At 44.0% G+C, this 19,084-nt stretch overlaps 1 protein-coding gene across 1 annotated transcript in view; it reads left to right on the forward strand.

Moving 5' to 3' along the window:
* LOC144147077 (uncharacterized) overlaps positions 1-19,084 on the forward strand; it is a 62,333-nt gene that overhangs the window by 9,009 nt on the left and 34,240 nt on the right. The window contains exon 3 of the mRNA XM_077679122.1: positions 6,527-6,658. Coding sequence (XP_077535248.1) covers positions 6,527-6,658 — 132 coding nt within the window. The remainder of the gene's footprint in view (positions 1-6,526; positions 6,659-19,084) is intronic.

Genomic DNA, 19,084 nt, shown 5'->3' on the forward strand with positions numbered 1-19,084 from the left:
TATCTTAATGAAATTCCATTGTTGCCCTGAATTATTATCTGTGAGGTGCAATATTTTGGCACACTTTAGTGCTTAGGCTTTCTTTATTTCTCACTGTTTGTAGTACTAGTGGGAAGTGCGATATATTGTGCATGAAATATTTGTCGTGCATGAGTATGTGAAATCTTTTGATTAGTCAAATATGATTCTCCAAAAAATACTTCAAATTTTAAATTTAGTACCAAAATTTTGATTGACTATTGTAAAAATTAAATAAAAAATGTAAAAATAGAGCAACAGTGAGAAGGAAGAACAAAGGGTAAAAAGAGAGCATTGGGGGTGCTCATTCCTTTTCGTGGTATTTAATCAGTGTACATTTCTATCATCAATAAACAGGGCTCAGGGCCCAGCTCAAGCTGGGGTCTCGACAGCTGCGAACACACACAAAAGTTTCATCGCTTTCTTTTACTTATCTGTTCATGCCGAGGACCGAGCAGTATGGCCCTGTTCAAAGAGTGTTCATGCGAGGTTGCATACCACATCCCTTTTAGGGCATTTCGTGGTTCAACTCTGTTTCTTGTTGGTGCTTGTGCTGAGCACAGTTTTACTTTTTGCACGGAGCTGTCTACAGGGACACGGGTTTTCAGTATTCCGGTAGAGAACTTTTGTCGGCTCTAATAGGTTCGATGCATGTTGTTTCATCATTTTCAGCTTGTGAAGCCATTATTAATCATAGACAAACAGAAGTTACAACATTGCCAGTATGCCCAAAGGGGCCCAGAATTGAGGCTAGACATCTTGACATTGCAGCATTGCTTATAAAAATGTGTCTTCTTTTTTATAGTTCAGCTGTGTTGTGGTTTTTTCAAGCGCAACTCATTTTAATGTGGTGTTAGTCTCATATACTCCTTGTGTGCTTTCGTTCTTTTCATCACACATGATAGAACCTGATTCTTTTCGGTCAAGTATAGCTTACCGTCTGAGTACCTTACCGGTTAGCATTCTTTTTGGTCCTTCTTGCACTTCACGAAGGAAAAATTGTGCTGTGTAAACCCTGGTTGCACCTTGTTTACCCGATTTCGACCCACATTGACTTCTGCAAAAAAAAAAAAGGGAGAAAATAATAGAAAAAGCTGCGTGCCCCAAATCTATTGCAAACCATATTTCCGTGACTGGGCAGGAACCAGAACTCCCACTCCTAATTTTAACGGCCCTGTGATTTTCATGAACGAAAAAAAAAAGGGCAAACATTTTTATATTTTTAGCTGGACACAAGGTGTTTATTCACTGTTGTTGTCTTTGGACAACTCGTTCTCACTCCCTGACAAAATCTTGTCTTGGTGTTTTTTGTAGCATTAGAGATTAAAGGGTAAAAACAAGTTGGCTGTTATCGATAGATAACAACGCCAAGAATCTAAATACACCATTCTCGCGACCAGCAGTTGTTTAATAAAGCGGAAAATCCCAGAGGGGTGAAAACGGGTGTCGACGTCCCGTATCCTTTCGGGTACTGCGGTTCGTGACGTCACGAAAGTTGTGATTGGCGAGAGATCATTAGAGAAGCATCTATAAATGTTTTTCTGACATGAACAGTTCTTAGGTGGTTGAGAACGTGAAATAAATGTAAATCAACCCTTTACATAGGCTCATCTTATTTAAAAAGCACAGACTCCTGACTACAACTGAAGCGTAAGGGAGGCAGGCTGCTTCTTTCACGCTTCAGGGTTGGCCATCATGTTTTCAGTTTCGTTTTGGAAAAGACGCGTACTTTACGAAGTCAATAATCTATGACGGGGAACGCCTGAGCTTTTGCAAGCAATAACCCTGACAAGAAGTTGCCAAAAGAAACAAGATGCTTAAGCGACCCGCCTGAGCTTTTAATCTTCCGTTCTCCATGCATGGATGTTGCTACTGGTAAAGCATGCCCGTGCCCGGTTTGAACCTTATTGCCCGTGAAAGGTAAAGGGGTGCTCCTTGTGCTCCTCCATTGGCCACAAGCCGCTGTTGGTAATCTGTAAATGTTGCATAGCTCTAGGCTTGGGCCCGGGGGAGCGGGGCAGGACTCCTCAATTGTAATGTTAGCAGGCCGAAAGACGTGACCGGCGGTTTATTCAAGGAGCATACAAAAAGACGTCTTCACTGTCAGCTTATTAAGTTTGAGTGCACGAAGCAGAGAGCGCGGATGCAACCGATTGCATTTCACTGATGCACTGTTTATCGTTCTGGGAAGGCGCCAGTATGCGGGAGCTCGCTAGATTGGCGTCGGAAAAAGCTCACACAGCGTACCCGTTTCATGTATCGCCTCACAGCTGTGTGGCCTTGGGTAGTGGCTGATGCAGTTTTGTTGCCATGGGCATCACCGGTGTGTCAAAAAGCATTTCTCATTTCGTTGGGAGCAAACCGGAAAAGTCCGCGCCAGCCCCCTTGGCCAGATAATCGTTGTCGGCGTCGGCCATGGCTTGCAGACGTATAAGATACCTTTGCCATCATGAAAGTGCCTAGACCGCACCGGTGCCTTGCTCTCACTTTGTTACGCAATGGCTACGTCACGAAAAAATGAAAGGGAAACGGAAGAGAAAAAAGCCCGCTTCATTGCTCGTCGAACAAAAGCTGAGAGTGCTACAAAACGTATGATTTTTCAGTTAAAACAGCATTTCATTCAGCCTTTAGTGTTCCTTTAATGCCTTCACAAGCATAGTTGGCAGAATCTCAAGCCAAGGTTCAGCCACCCACCTGGCCATTTCCTCGATTGAGGCACACTTCAGCCTATTGCATGGAAAGGTCCGTGGTGATCTAACCTTTCTCTTTGACATGTGCTTTAAACCTCTTAGAAAGTTCGCGGACTTGGGGAGCGTCTTGTTCTTGAACACAACAAAAGGAGTCAACTTGTTTCACCCCTGTCAACTCCGCAATGGTGTTGGCAGGCATATCAAAATAGACAGGTGTTTGGTTGGTGTTGCCGAGCTATCCAATATGATGTGCGTTGCACTGATAAAATGTGCCGCTGAAATGAAATTTCTCAAAAGCCTCCGGCTGCTTCTGCCTCACACCAGTCCGTCTATGAAGCAAAAAATCCTTCGTGCTTCAGGAATCTTGTGATCCCATTCCAGCCGGCTTTGAATTGGCTTCTTGAGAAGCCTTGATTTTTTGCAGGCTCATGGGTTTTTACCTTGAGCACCTCGGTGGTCACAGGCATGTGATCTACCTGGAGCTGCCTGGTGAAGTTGGCTGACTCATCTTTAAGGCCCAGAAACCTCTCTGCTTGCAAGCCATGCAGCCTTTGCTTGATGACTTGCACTCAGAGGGAGACTTTTCAGTTTTCGCCAGCTGTGAACACGTTTCTGGCTCGCTACAATCATGGGCTGCATCTCTATTGCGGCTTTCTTCTGTGCATGCAATAACTTTATTGGAAAGTTATTCCTGCAGCAGACATGACATGTCTTTGTGGCTTCTATTTTCTGGCAAAATAGGCTACAGGCTGAACACTGGTAGCACCTGATTGCAAATGGCTCATGTGACACTGAAAGTGATGAGAAAATGGGCTACCATGTGGGCCCGCAACTTGTGAGCTCCAACCACTGCATAATAGTGATGACAATGGGAAACTATGCGGCAGTTATGACAGAGAGCTGGGATGATTGGTATCGAGCATAGTAAGACATGCAGCACAATTCTCAGATACGCTGAACGACATGGGTACATTTGTTTGGTTATCCACGGACCCGATGGAAAAAAAAAATCCACTTAGAACGAACTGCTTCGCACGTACTCTTCTGTTAAGATGAGCTTTCGTAGTGACCGCCACTGCTTACACTTGGCGGGGCATTCACACGACTGAAGGGAAAGCAACAGAAAAAAGAAGAAAAGAAAATGTGGCAACAGCGTGAAGCGAATCTGCATCTCCATGCTACAGAGCGAGAGAGCCAGAGAAGCAAGAAAGAAAGACCCGCAGATAAAGCTGCTACCTTCGTCACCCCCCACACATGGAGCTGGCTTTAAAGCAAAAGAAAAGAAAACAAAAAAGTGGGGAGTACCATGGCCAGTCATGCGCACATTGGCCTCGCAAAAAAGGAGAGAAGTAAAAATAAAAAGAACACAACGACGGCGACTCTTCTATTTACGAACAGAGGAACTCCTGACCAATGCCGTCCCTAAGTGGGAGCTTGTGAGCTCACATCACCACGACTTACTGTGCCACCGCCACCACAGCTATCGTTTGTGGGGTCAGCGAGTCAACCGTTTGTGCTTGCCTTGAAAGGACAGCTACCTGCTATGTCTATCAAGCTAGGCGTAAAGTGAAAGCCCATTGCGCTTTCACACTTCTATTAAGACGAATTTCTGATAAGACGAATAAGTTTGCATGATCCCTTCGAGTTTGTCTTAACGGGAGTCTACTGTAATTACTCATTTAACTGTTCAAAGGTGAAAAGAAGAGACTTGGGACAATACTGGACTTCAACTGAATTGTATTACATGAGCACACACATATATACCTAAAGCACCCACTTATGCATGGGCACTATAAACATGTTATCATAGTACACAACGATCACGCACTATATGCCAGCCCACTCCTGCACAGGTAATCAAGTTCTTTGTCCAAGAGTACCAGTGAAGATGTGCTAATGCAAGTGTCTGCTTCTTTTTAATTGAAAGAGCTTCAAAGATTTGCCTCTCCTGCTGCCTGGTGAACCAGCAAAGCACTCTTGTCTTTTGTGGTAAGGGTGACAAGAAAACCATTGCCAGAGATGCTCAGATGCCCTTACCACGAAAATAGCAGAGTGCTTCACCAGTTTGTAACTTGACAGGAGCCTTTGAATTAAAGGGACACTGAAGTCAAAATACAAAATGCTCTACATTGATGATTAGCTCACCAAGAGCACGGGTATGCCACTATTATGCACAGCTTTTTGTAAAATAAGGGAGACAATAGCGAAAACGGGAAAGCAGGTGCCGTCGCCATTGGCTATACCTCGCAACCTGCACCAGAGATGCTTAAATTGTCCGGTGTGTGCAACGTTTTTCCTGGCTGCCACTAGATGGCACTACTTGCCAAGACTTGGGGTGGCGGTGCCGCTTTTTGAGGAAGCATGCGAGCTATGCATGAGTGGTTGGTTCAACGCCGAAATGGGCGGGGCCTCAAAAGGACAGTGTTATTCTTCAACAAAGCGTCAATACTGATCACAGCTCCCATGAGGGAACATTTTGCTTAGTGGTCACGGCTGATCAGCATTTGGTTAGCAATTTCTCAGCAATTTTGGCACTGAATCAACACTAAAACAGCTATGGGAAGGCCAGACTTTCATTTAAAACCAACTTGCTTGTTGCCTTCAGTGTCCCTTTAATAGGAGCCCTTTAGTTTAATCTTTGAAGCCCCCACAATTAAAGAAAAAATGCACGCCTGTGTTAGCACACCTTTAGTGGCACCCTTAGTGTGCATGGGTAAGCGGGTGCTTCATGTATATTGTTTGCATGTTCATGTAATATAATTCCTTTGAAATCTAGCATCGTCCCGTGTCTCTGCTTTTCTTATGTGTACAGCTAAGCTAGTAATCTTGTCTTATTAAGCTGTGTGACAGTTTCGTTTTGTACCGAATTCTAAAGTGTGTACACTTTTAAGATATATTTTCCCTGTAAAACATGTGCACAGTAGAACTTGGTAAATACAGTCAGCAGTTATTTTGCAGCATTTCTTATACTGCACGGAGTCTTCAGTCAAATTATTTCAAAGTGTGGCTCCTCTCAGCGCCCCCCTAATTTGGAAGCCAAGCTTTGCCTTAGGCCAGTATGTCTTGCAATGTCTTCCACCTCTAGAACTTTCTGTTGATCTCAAAAACTGCTCCGTACACCGTTTTCTTCTTTGCTGAAGTTGTGATTATGTTGAGCAAAATAATTTTCCAATTGTTCTTAAAATGCCACTGGCAAAATTGTAGCCATGCTACCACCTTTTTGCACTGCTTATATGCATCTGATACCACCCAGCAAAAATATAAATCCGAACCGGATAGTGCTGTTTTTGCTCATAAAAAAGAGAAATAGCCGAACTATCGGCTACAGTGATTACAATCAGAAGGCACACTCTTCTCTCAACTGATATGCAGGTGAAATTTTTTGCCCGACTGCTGATTGGGAGTGCAGTTCTGCACGTATGGGCAATGTCCAACATGACCAGAAAGGGTTAATGCATATCTCTCCCTAAAACGTAGCATAGCTTTGGCCTCGGCAAAACCAGGAGCTGTTCCTGCATCATGCTTAAATAATTAACTGGCAAAAATGCCTCGCAATATCATCCAGTGGAAATATATTGTGCAGTGCGTGTCAAGCGCAGAGCTTGTGTTTCCACTATGCAGGGGACAGAGAAGTCTGGCAACTGTTTCGAGAATACTAGACTGTTTTCCCACTCTGAGGTCACTAATACCAGTTTTAGCCACATCGCAGCAATTAAACAGGAGTTGCTGCACACCTTTATGCAGTTTTTGCTGCACTGTGAGAGCTGGTCAGTCTGTCGTCCTTTATTTGTTCACGGAGGTAATGGGCACTTTTGCAGGATGTGATGGGGAACCTTGCCCATTTCCTGATCTGCATTGGGAGCAGCCTCGTCTTGCTTTCATCAGGAGTGAACCATCAGCCGGGCTCGAGGTACAGGGAGCAGGTCTTCCAAGGAAAAGTGACTGTCTCAGTAAGTGCAAGCGCATGGGTGCTTTTTTGTTCATTCATGATAGCATCAAACTCGGTGCTGACTGGACGAGAGTTTCTCTAGTTCAGTTGCATTGAGTAGCAGTTGAGGAGTTTCGCTAGTTGGCATTAACTGTGCAGAGTGCGACCATGTGAAAATTCTGGTTGAGTTACACTAAAGTTGTTTTTGATCAAACCCTGGTCTCTGCTACCATATTGAGTGGGAGCAGATGACCTAATAAATGATATTGTGCTTGCCAGGAAATCATTGCAAATGTACACGCATTTCATAAATATGCTGTACTGTATTAGAGTGAGAAAGTTAGCACCTGTTTATTTTGGACAGATGAGAAATGGAAAAGTGACTGTCTCAGTAAGTGCATGGGTAAGGGCCATTCTGAAAAATGGCAGTTTATTTATTTACAATTTTTCTTTAATCCTATGTGACGACATTCAAGTTTATAACCAGAAAGCTGTATAAAATTTTGGGGTTAGCAAATAACTGTAGCTTGAGCTTTACTGTTAGGTTTTGACTGCTGTTACATTGGTGAAGGTGTCCCAATGCCGTGATTGTGTCTCCATTTCAATGATGGAGAGCCAAGAGCAAAACTTACCTTGTTTAATGCATAGCAAGAAGAGAACAGCAACAATACAGGAGCAGCGCCTTGGCGTGCTTACAGCATGACATCTGAACGGGCAGAGCCATGCTCTCAGTCGAGCCCAGGAGTCGCACTCCTGGGTGCGTGGAAAGCCTCTTTTTATAACCAGGAGTCCGAACGGTCCACAGCCTTTCATCGTGTTGTTTGCATGGCACCGAAAAGTATTAGTAAACAAAACACTCTCCACAGGTCCCGTGATGCGTTCGCAGAAGCCGGTGTATGCTGTGTTGCAGAGAGGGAGGGAAAGGAGGGGTCCAAAGGACGGCAAAGTGAAACGCACACAACAAAAGCACTCTTGCACAGCCGGAGAGGCCATGAGTCGGGCGCCGCCGCTGTTAACGGCCGCTCGGGAAAGCCTTTGCATGCCAGAGAGGGTTCTGGCTGCGCCGTATTTTTTAAGTCGCATGAGTGCTGCAAGTGTCTTCCTCTCCCGGCACCAATGCTATGCAGGAAGGCATCAAGGCGCAATGTCGCTCTGCACATTGTCAAAGCCCGTGCACCACGTCACACAGTCAATTCGTAACACTGCCAAGCTGCCCGTCAGATTGACGGAGTTTTCTACAGTATGCCAGGGTTTATTGTAAGTTGTATCAAAGCTCTATTGCAAATCTAGCCACTGATAATCAGACATAAAAACATTACCCTTTTCAGCCCTGATTTTTTAATTTCAAGCAAAGCAGTGTTTTCTGTGCGTTTTCTTAAATTTTTAGGTCCCATAAGCCCCCAGACAAAAAAATGCACCTGGAAGGGCGAGAAATACCAGATATATTAACGAGGCAATTAATGGGGACATCTGGCAATTAAAAATTTTATGTTGAGCAGAGGCATCACTTTTGCATATTCTCCTAAACCTTATGACTACATGAACCTGCAAACAAAAAATGCGCTTCGTAGTGCACAAATTGACAGATTTACATGCTCGGAAATAAAACTCGGACCTCCATTTCTCTCAGCCTCAATGTCGTACTTTCATTTTCACTGGAGCTTCTTCTTCTTCGTAGTGTGCAGCCCTCCACTAAAATGAAACAACAGCGATATCTATTGCAATAGGTATCACTGAAGAACAATTCCCCAAGAAACTAGCAGTTTTGTTTTCGTAGTCTGTGCGCTAGAGGAACTTTTTTGTGATGGTATCAGTTGACACCAACAGGGTTAATTTTATTCTGCATAGTGTTTTTAGAGCGATCGTGTAAAATTTTCTCTGGGTAGCAGAGAAGCCTGAAGTGCTTATGTGCAGACTGTGCCTGTGCCAGCTCAACTTCCCCACAGTTGATGGCAATGCAGTCGACTATCGTTAATTTGGCATTGGTTAATTCGATTTAACTGCTTAATATGACAAAGCTTGGCAGTTCTGTTAGGACATAAAGCTATCTATTTTGACTTTGGTTTTAATCTTTGGTTAATGTGAGTTCTTAATTTGTCCAGATTATAGTTCCCAACAACGTTAAAAATTAAAGGGGCCATGAAAATATGCAAGTTTGGTTCAGTAAAGAGATGGCTTTGTTTTGGCAATGATATTAATTTTATCACAAACTTCTAGCAGCTAATCTAGATAATGAGAACAGATGAAGCAGTGGGGACACTCCAGCCACGCTCTGGCAAGGTCTCTAAGGCGTCGCAGAATCTTGTTTGTGGGATTGGCAACCGTCGACCAAACTGCTGCGAAGAAATTGTAGGGGGGCCTCAAGTTCCATTTGATCGTATCTCTTGAACGCTAACGGGCAGTTAACACGCTGGGGCTCTTCGATTTACAGTCTCGGACTCACCACGGACTCCCCGAGAAGCAGTCCAGCATTCAATTTTCCCATGTATCCCTATGGCCCCGGGGAATCCTCGGACTACCCGCGGACTATCCGCGGTGAGTCCGAGAGTGCAAATCGAAGAGCCCCACTGATGACTGAGTTTTGAGTGCCGGCCTCTACTTCGTCACTTATGCTGCTATTGTAGCACAAAATGTGAAGGTTTTTAATATTCCTTGAGTTTTCGCGGTTGTAAAAAGTCTTTCAGCGTTGGAATAAAAGCTGAGGGGTTTACCAAAGGCCAGTTCATTCAAATTGAACACAGTTGTATTTCGTCTTCGTGGCCCTTTAATGAGAGTTGGCTGTAGTAGCTTGTAGTCCAGCGTGCTCGTGTAGGGTGCCCACTCCCATGAAGCTCTGTTCTTTTTCTTTTTGTCTCTTTTATAACCTTCCAAGCAGCTTTCCTTATGCATAAAAAAATACAATGCCCATTATGAGAACATGGAGGATATACCCCCATTAAGGGGGGACACTCCTTTAATTGTAAAGTAAACTCTGGCAAACTTGTCAGTCTTCTGCTTTTTTTCCTCTGTTTCAAATATGGCATTATTTTTTGAGTAAGTCAATTAGTCACCAGGATAATTAGAGATAATTAGTCATTTTTGCAGGAACAATAGACAAGACAGTGCTAGTCACAGAACTGTAATCTTTATATTTTCCAATACTTTAAACCATGTTGAGTACAATAAGAGAATCGGTTTTTTGATGCACTGCTTGGAACTAATTTTATAGCTCATTAAACTTTCGTGGCACCAGTGGCAAGGAACCATTAAGAATGCCCATTTCAAACACCAAAGTTTAATGGGCTGTAAAATTAGTTCGGAGCGGTGCGTCAGAAAACCGATTCTCTTATTGCACTCACCAAGGTTTATAGTATGGAAAATATAAACGTTACAGTTTTATGGCTAACACTGTTTTGTCTATTGTTCCTCCAAAAGTGGCTTGTTATCTCTAATTATCTTGGGAACTAATTGACTGACTAAAAAATAATTACATATTTGAAATTAGTGGGAAAAAAGCAGCAAGGCTGACAAGTTTCAGAGTTTACTTAAAAATTAAACGAAATTGTTTTAAGAGCGAACACAGTCAAGCAAATTCGTGGTTATAGGGGCCATGAAGACAAAATGCAAGTTTGGTTCATTCAAAAGATTGCCTCGTTAAAATCCTCAGTCTTTACACAATCTTCACTAAAATACCTAAGCTACATAATGAAGAAAACAGAGAATAGGCATGTGACACCCCAGCTACTTTTCTGTAGTGAACTGATGACATATTACGTGCAGCTCGTTGCAATTGAATGAGGCTGACCAAATCCAATGCAAATTGAGCAGGGAATATAACTTTGGAGAACAAGATATTTGCGCTTAAATTTAGTGCACATTCTTTTTATAGCAGTAACAGTGGTGGGGTAAACAATGGAAGTTATGAACAAACACGCAAACTAGAAGCACCAGTGCGTACGGCGTGCACTTTGCTGGTTGAAGCTGCACAGTCGTTGGGTGCGTTGCGCTTGTCTGCCACGACACTGGCCAACTGGCATAAGCAACATCGCAACTTACGTGGCCTTGCTTGGCGAGCATACCCAACCTTTCACGGACGATTACTATCAATCATAACAAAAGTAAGACAGTTGCAAATCTGGTCAAAAACTCAGCAAAAGCAGACAGCGGTCCTCGGGTGGTATCGTCCCCGCCAGCTATGGAGGCGAACAGTAAGCAAGGCAACCCAAAAGACTTTCGCCATACACAGCAGCCATAATCAACGTACTAACTTCCGTATCGTGTATGTTCTTTGAAGACATCATTGCTGATGTCACAAAACACATGATTTAGCCAGATAATTAAAATTTTGGCTTAAAATGTTTAATTTCTCAGTGACCAAAGCATCGTTTGCTGCTGGACTAGTGCTGGGGGAACTATAAAACGCCAAATCTTTCGAATAAAACAAACTTGTATTTTGGCTTCATGGCCCCTTGGGCAAGTCGTCTTTGTGTTATCGTAGAATGCAGAATGCAAGAAAGCATCGTCTTGAGAATCATTTCTGATGTGCACTGACGGATAAGAACATCATTTCTCATATCAGAAGCTCAGAACCTTTTGCTGCCAGTTACTACGAGGAAAAGGAGGACGGGGCATCTGTGCAGTCACCGACTCAGAAGTCATGGAAGTCATGACCAGTCATGAATGCCGCCATTCCCTCCCACAGTTTTTAAAAAGACAAACAGGAGGCCTTCCTCTGTGTTTGCTCATTAGACCAAAGGTGCTGCCAGTCGCCTTGAAGGACAACAAGCAGGCTGCAATAACAGACTTCTTCAAGCATCAAGTTGTTGACATGGCCTACTGCTTTCCATTCACAATGTGCTGTTGACCTTCACTTTCATTAGTTTGAACTTTCATTAATTTTAATATGACTTTCCATTGTGGTTCTAATTAATGAGCTTTTACTGTACGCATATACACACACATGTGTGCCCATGCATGCACACACTCATGCATGCCTGCATGCTTACAAACTGGAGAACTTGATCACTTTGAAGTCCAGCAAACCATCAGAGATACTTTAATTCAGTGGATATTTAAATTTCAGAAAGGGAAAGAACTAGAAAAAAAATTACAGAAGTTCAGTAAGACAGTCTGTTAATACTTGTGAAGCATGATCGGCAAGGTCATGTTCTTCACTTCGTTCTATAACGCTGTGCACAATGCCTCTAACGATGAATGACTTCTAGAGTCAAGGGTGTGGTGGGCTGGTGGTCACTGTTGTTGATGGTCGTGGACTCCACAGTGGCACTGTAAATGTCAGCATAATAACTTTGCTCATTGTTGTTCATTCTTGAGTATTTGGAGGAGTTAGCACGATTGGACTTTACATCTGTTGTCAGCGCTTGACTGTGAAGGCAAAACATTCAGTCACCTTCATCGTCTAGCTCCAAAGTGACATCGGCAGTGACACGGCAGTTGTTGTCTTGCTGTTCCACTCTATGTTCTGCAAACCCTTAAAAGCATGTTGAATTTTTCTCAGAAAATTGAGTGGAACAGGAGGATGAAAAATTCCGAAAATCGTGCTTCCCATGTCAAATGTGTGGGCTTCAAATCGTCCCAGGAGGCACGCACTGTGCACTCGAAATATTGGCCAGTCTTGCATGGGAAATTGTGGGGCCCTGCAAGTGTTTTCTGTTATGCGGAATTTTGAAATAATTGAGTTATCAAAGTTGTAGTGTGCATACTATTACACCATGCCCAACAGGGTTGTGCGTGGCATATTTTTCTTTATTGGAAGTGTCAGGTTGTGCGGTGACATTTCTCTTGATTGGGAGTGTCAAGCTAAGCTGTGATATTGTGTTGCTCTTTTCCAGGTTCTGGGCATAGTGAACTCCCTGCTGTACTTGTGCAGTGTGTTAGCTGCCTACTGGACCTGCAAGGCCAGCAGACACTAACTACTGATTCCTGCAGCAGCCCCACGCATTTTAAAGACGTTGCGCCCTGTCCTGGCCGTGGACTAAGAAGCTAGGTGTGAGCTCATTCAGCCAACGAGTGCGTCCGCGGTTGGGACGGACGTTATTTGCAGGGTGGACTCACCTTCTTTCTGTAACTGGTCTTGAGGAGTTGGCCAGTACGCGGCCACCAGCAGTGCGGAGAGCTGCATCCATTTGCTGTGATGTTGAACCGGTGTGGCACGCATTCGCTAGTTTTTACCTGGGGACAACCCCAGTAGTGCCCCGCACCTCAGGTCTTCTTCTGATGCATGGCTACTTATCTGACATGGGAAGAGCAGACATCCGGAGCTAAAAAATGGATGTGTGCTAATGTCTGCCTTTTAGTTCTCCTAATGTCAGCGTTAAACTCAAGCTCATTTATGTGAAATGCAGTCGCTTTTTTGGCACTGATTTTGCAATGAGCTTCACAGAAAAAGCATGGCCCCTAACTCGGTTTACACGTGTTGAAGAACTTGTCAGTGATTGGTTAAACATCGAAGTGCGTTAAACATGCTCTTGTGGGAATTTTTATACTTGAACGAGCGACGTAATGTCTTTTTTTTTTTTTTTTTTTTGTCTTCCAGCCTTGTTTTATTGTTTTGTCTCCGTTTATTTTACACCAAGCAGACATTATCTCCCTTTGAGATAGTTTCCCATCAGCTTTCTGTTTTTCTCTATTTTCTTTACACAGATAGAGGAAAGTTAAACTAGTCCTAACCACAACTCAGCTTTGTTTCCATACATGTCAACCTTCCCCAGGTTTATAATACATTTTGAGCATTTTCCTTGGTTGTGTACATTTCAGAGCAAAGTTCATGGCAACCGCCACCTTCTTTGTTGCTAACACTTTTGGTTGAAATCACGGTGGTTGAATTGCTATTGTCATCAGTTAGCAAAGTTGCTTCAGTGAGAAGAATAGGTTGGCTTCTGCCTCTCATGCTGTTACTCACTACGGGTGTCTAGTTATGAAACCTCACTAATATTGTATGTCACTGTTTGACAAGTGTGCATGTCCAACCATGTTAAACATAGCCCGACCATGTTAAAATATATGTACCTGTTGGGTGGCCAGAAATAGTGTGCATAAAACTGCACTGCAGCCCAAACGGCCATAGTCAGCTGGAATAGTCATGCTCACCACGTCTTTTAATGCTTTAAGTGGTTAGTGAGAAAATCTACAGTGCAAAGGGCCAGAACAGATGAGGGGCACACGCAACACCACTGTGTTGTCCATCCCCTTCACCCCTCATCTTGCCTTCGCACCTGTCGACATGGTCAGAAGAACACCATTTCTCTTTTGAAACTCCCTGCCCATTGTATTGGATTCATTGTGCAGCCTGCAACCTCTGTGTGAAATTTTAGGGCATTAAGTGGAGGGAGAAATTTGTGGTTCAAGTTTTTTTTAATGTCAAGGAAAACCACCCTGTTGTTAGGAAGCGCAGGCGCGTTGTTAACGTGATAGCCCTGCGGCTGATCGTCCTCTCGTGTCCGGCTGCATTTCATGCATATGTTTATCTAAGCTGTCTATGCTTCAACCTCTAAACAGCTGAATGTGTTTCCAAAAAAGCATACACACTGGATGCGTTTTTTCATGTACACCTTGCCTGGATACACGTCACATGTGGGGCTTCAAATAGGCACTCACTTTTACTGAGGATTTAAATAATGTGATGAGCTTTTTTTTTTTTTTTTTCTGAATGCTCTTGTTTTAACTTTTTGGCTAACCTGGTCACTGTAAGTTTGGGTACGGAGACGCGGTTTGGTCCAGTGCATCTCGACCTCTTTAAGCTGTTATTCAGCTTGCGTTTTCTTACCGTGCATTTTGCTGTGTACATTTTTTTTGCCACCGGCATGTACAATTTTATTTTGCACATTTGCTGTTACAGTGCACATTCGTTAGACAACTCACCCAAGTTCACCACACTTGGGTGACTAATGTTTATGGTACACATATGTAATTAATGATTCTTAGCTGGCTGCACTAATATGCAGCTAGGAGTACTCTGTACTTTGTAGCCGCAATCTTTAACTACAGTAATTGATGTTTTCAGTTAAGTCAGGAGTTTTCTAAACCACCAGAACAGTCCCTTATAGGTGCCCATGTACTTGTAATCACATGTCTCAGCAGCTTATTTAATTGAAGTCCAGTTAGAAAAGGCAGTTGATTGTTGAACCTTTTATTTGAAAAGCAAAAACTAGACTGAAGTGTTAGTGGACCTCACTGTGACACTAAAAATTTTTTCTGTGTGGCATACTTCAGTTATTAGCTATCTGGAAAGCTGAAGTCGGGGATGTGCGCACACAAAATGATGTAGATGCATCTGTAAAAGTGCGCAACAAAGAGCTCACATCAGACTTCTTGCCTGATTGTTGCTCTGTCAGCCTGTCTTCTTTTTCACAATTCTCATTTGCTTTCTTGTTCTCCCATTCTCTTAATTAAACTTTGCAAATGTCGTTTGTCTGTCTATCTTTCAATTGATTTACTTTGTCCTAGATCTCCCTATGCATCTTGTACCTGAGTGTACCATGACGCAGGCAGTAAGCAAACTTCTGTTACTAAACTCTTTGTGATTCGCCTTTGCTGGAATGGAACTGCTGATTATGTTCAGTACCATAAAATGGTCAACTTCATCATCTCTACACTGAACTGCTGTTGTCTGCTGAACTCTAGGACTTTGATTTAATGAAACTTTATCATATGTGCACATTGTTGTATATGAGCTATTCATCAGCTCATAAGCTTTAACAGGTGCATTGAAGGTTACCAGTACAAGTGCTTATGTTGACATGAAAGGAAAAAAGCTCACACTGTCTTAGTGGTGCGATTTATTGTTATGCTTTTTATTTGACTTTTTGTAAAATTTTAATAAAACAAGCGATTTGTATGTTGATGACTCGGATTCTGATTTCTAGATACAAAAAAATCACAAAGGTGGGTCTAAAAAAGTGTATATTACAACTAGTAACAGCCCTAAAACATGAAATAAGAGGAGGAGAGAAGCCAAACATGACACTAACAATTGAAGATTTTTTGTCCCTGCTAATGGTGCAAACCAAGACAACAACAAAACGAGGGAAAGAGCAAAAAAACTAATTGGCCTGTAATCACATGAGAGGATATAAATATTTTGTGGCTATGACTGGCCCTTTTTGTTCACGTGTCTTGCTAATTTGTTTTCAGTTGTGGAAAGGACGAATCCTGCAGCGGAAATGCCATTTGAAGTGTCCATGAAATGTGAACGTGCTAGTTAAAATGGACAAACCTAGTACCGACAAGAAAAATGTGGCGTAGCACAGCATTTCAACCAACTGGGAAAGCTTGCTGCGTCAAGAAGTGACTTTCTTGGTAGAAGAGGGCAGTGGGAGGAAGCTTACGCAATGGTCCCCTAACTTTTATTTCAGTTGCTTCAATGCGTATTAAGAGGATGTTAGCATTTAAAAGTCATTGTGGACTTCAGTAAGCATCCTGCCTATCTGATTTCTCATCATCAGTTTTCTTGTTTGTAAACGACTTCACAAATACTTCTACTGACTCGATAAAAATAAAAGAAATAGTTATGTCAAGCCATAACTGCTAAAATACACCGTAAAGTTCCGAAAGGACGTCCACCCAAATTACAGAGAAATCAAGTGAAGAATACGGGGCGGGCCAACTTTCGGGTAGGGTGCGAAAAACTACAAAAATGTGGTCGCACCGCCGCCCAAAACTGTGGAGATATCAAATAAAATATATATATGAGATGGGCAAACTTTTGGGTCAAGTGCGGGAAGGACGAATCGACACATAAATAGATGATTTGCGTTTACTTTCTTCACTCATCATCACTAAAGGCATCAAACCTAGCGTCGCTGTCAGAGTCAAACACAAACTGCAGCGCTTCGTCCACCATGCTTTCCCGAGCTTCGGGTCCCCATGCCGGTTCCGTGCTCACAGAGGCCAGGCGTTGGTTGAACTCACCGTCTTCACAATCGTCAAGGCTTGTCGAGATGCCGTACACCAAAACGGTACCTACCCGCTCTTTTATTCTTCCCATCTACTACCCCTTACTTGTCCTCTGGCCAGTCAGGCCGGACTAGCGTCACTGAATAAAGGCTTCTTATTTAGTGACGCTAGGCCAGACAGTTTGTTAGGCCAGTTTGTGTCTCTTTTGTTCAAAATCGGCCGCGGGAAGTTTTCGCAGAGGTTTACGATGGGCTTACAATGGGCTCCGGGCCTACGATGGCGTCGAAGCTAGCGCGATTTTAGGGGGGGGGGGGGGGCGATGTTTGAATATTTTGATGTTTGAGTAAGTTGAATATTTCACCCCTAAAGGGGGGTGGATCGATCTCTCGGAACTTTACTGTAAGGTAAGTTTCCTTTTTTTAAAAATGCATTGCAGCTAGTAGATTCGTCCTATAAACTGGTGATGGTCATACTCTTTTTTTTTTCACATCATTTAATGTGGGAGTCAGTATTCCAGGTTTAACTTAGTGTGTCGCATGTAATTATCAAAACCTATGGCCCATCAGCTATTTGTAATGCAGTAAAAGCTCGTTAATTCAAACTCAAAGGGGACCATAAAATTGTTCGAATTAAGCGGAGTTCGAATGAATGCAAATTGCGCCACACTGCTCGGGCAGAACACAAAGAAGCCACCTCTGGACTCGTTATCACGAATTCGGCGCTAGTACTACACGTTTGTGGCAGGCGACTTTATAAATCATACTTCATAAATAATATTGGCATGTGCCGGATCAGTGGCATTGGTGGCACGGCGCCCTCTGTAGACGTGAAATAGGCTGTTGCAGGAGCGTAGTGCGCGCGCGCCACGCTGTTGTTTTTCTGTTTCGTTGTTTCGCGTCTCTAGTAAACTAGGTTTAATTTGAATTTCCAACACATTGCAATCACTCTGGGCTGACTTCTTCTGCCCGGAGCAATGGCAACGAGGGAATCATAGTTCGAATTAACCGTTCTGGATACTGACGCGTTCGAATTATTGGAGTTTTCCTCACTTGAAATATTCAGGGCTGTGCCGGGACTGCGGCGTGAGTTCGAATTAGCCGATTTCGAATTAACAAGCTTTTACGGTGCTATACAAGAGCACATAGTTAAGTACGTACTTGTCACAGATAAAATTCTTACAGCTAATTTCATATGCGTAATCAAAAACTGGCCCTCTACACTAACCATCTCCATTGTCATTAATTGATTTTGTTGTTATTCTTACTTACCAGGTTTACCACGTATACCTTTTCATCTCTGTTGGCTAACCACTTATTTTTGGCACTCTTTGCCGTAGTTGACCTTGTGCCATAAAAATCCATCCATCACAAATACGTACCATGCAAGAGTGAGTCTTCACATTGTGCAAGCCAATATCTTGGGCTGTGTTTTGCTCGGTTTGGCACAGAGGTAATGCACATTTCGCCACATGTGCATAGGTGTGTCTCTTCACATGCTATGCATGCGCAAGGGCTCCCTTACGAGGTGTCAGCATGTGTACTGGACGATCGCTCGGTTGACAAATGCTTATGAAGGATATTGGTAGCTAACTCCGTTTCACAATGTACACGTTTTTACCACCTGCTGCATACAATCAGTGGCCCGATGTGGCTTATGTCTGTTGTACCAAAGCCAGAGCAGGAACAATATCTACCAAATATCCTTCCATGTGCAGCCAGCTATTATCCTGTGGCGGCGCCCCAGCAGCTTGCGTCGTCTGCTGCCGCAAACGGGCACGCTCCAGGAACGATGACGCTGGGGCTGAGCCACGAGTGGCGAGTGCCGACCACGCGCTTGCGGTGCGCGCTGGGCACGAGGTGGAATAAAGCGGGGCCTCCAGTTTGGGCCCACGGCGCTGTAGCGTGCAGACGTGTGTCTTCTCATCTCTCTGTCGCCGTCGCGACATTGGTGACCCGGACGTTGCAGCGGAGCCACGTACTCAGAATGGACCCTCCCCGCGACGCCAGCGGTCCTTCTGTGTCCTCCGCTGCCTCTCCACCTTGCATCTCCGCCGTCGCTTGCCGTTTGCCCCCCTTCAGCGCTAAGCACCCCGACGTGTGGTTCCTTCAAGCCGAGGCAAGCTTCCGAGTGAGTCACATCACGTCGCAAGAGACCCGCTTCAACCATCTACAACAGTCACTGCCTATTGAGATCGCGGTTGAGGTTCGTGACATCCTTGCCAACCCGCCTACCACGAACCCTTACGACACGTTGAAGGCAGCCATCTTGAGCCGCACGAGCCCTTCGGAACGGCAGCGTTTCCAGGGGCTGCTTTCTGCAGAGGAGTTGGGTGACCGTCGACCTTCGCAGCTCCTTCACGAACTGCAAACCCTGCTCGGCGACGCACCTTCTGCCACGGACTCCCGTTTGTTGAAGGAGCTTTTCCTGCGACGGCTCCCCTCTTCCGTGCAGATGATCCTCGCGACTGCTTCTGACCTTCCCTTATCCGCGTTGGCCGCGCATGCTGACAAGATAATGGAAGTCGCCACGTTGCATCCGCCCTTGTCCACGGTGG

This window comes from Haemaphysalis longicornis, unplaced genomic scaffold (genome assembly GCF_048455015.1).
Source record: "Haemaphysalis longicornis isolate Haplotype H1 unplaced genomic scaffold, Haemaphysalis longicornis Haplotype H1 scaffold_1, whole genome shotgun sequence".
Classification (NCBI taxonomy): Eukaryota; Metazoa; Arthropoda; class Arachnida; order Ixodida; family Ixodidae; genus Haemaphysalis; species Haemaphysalis longicornis.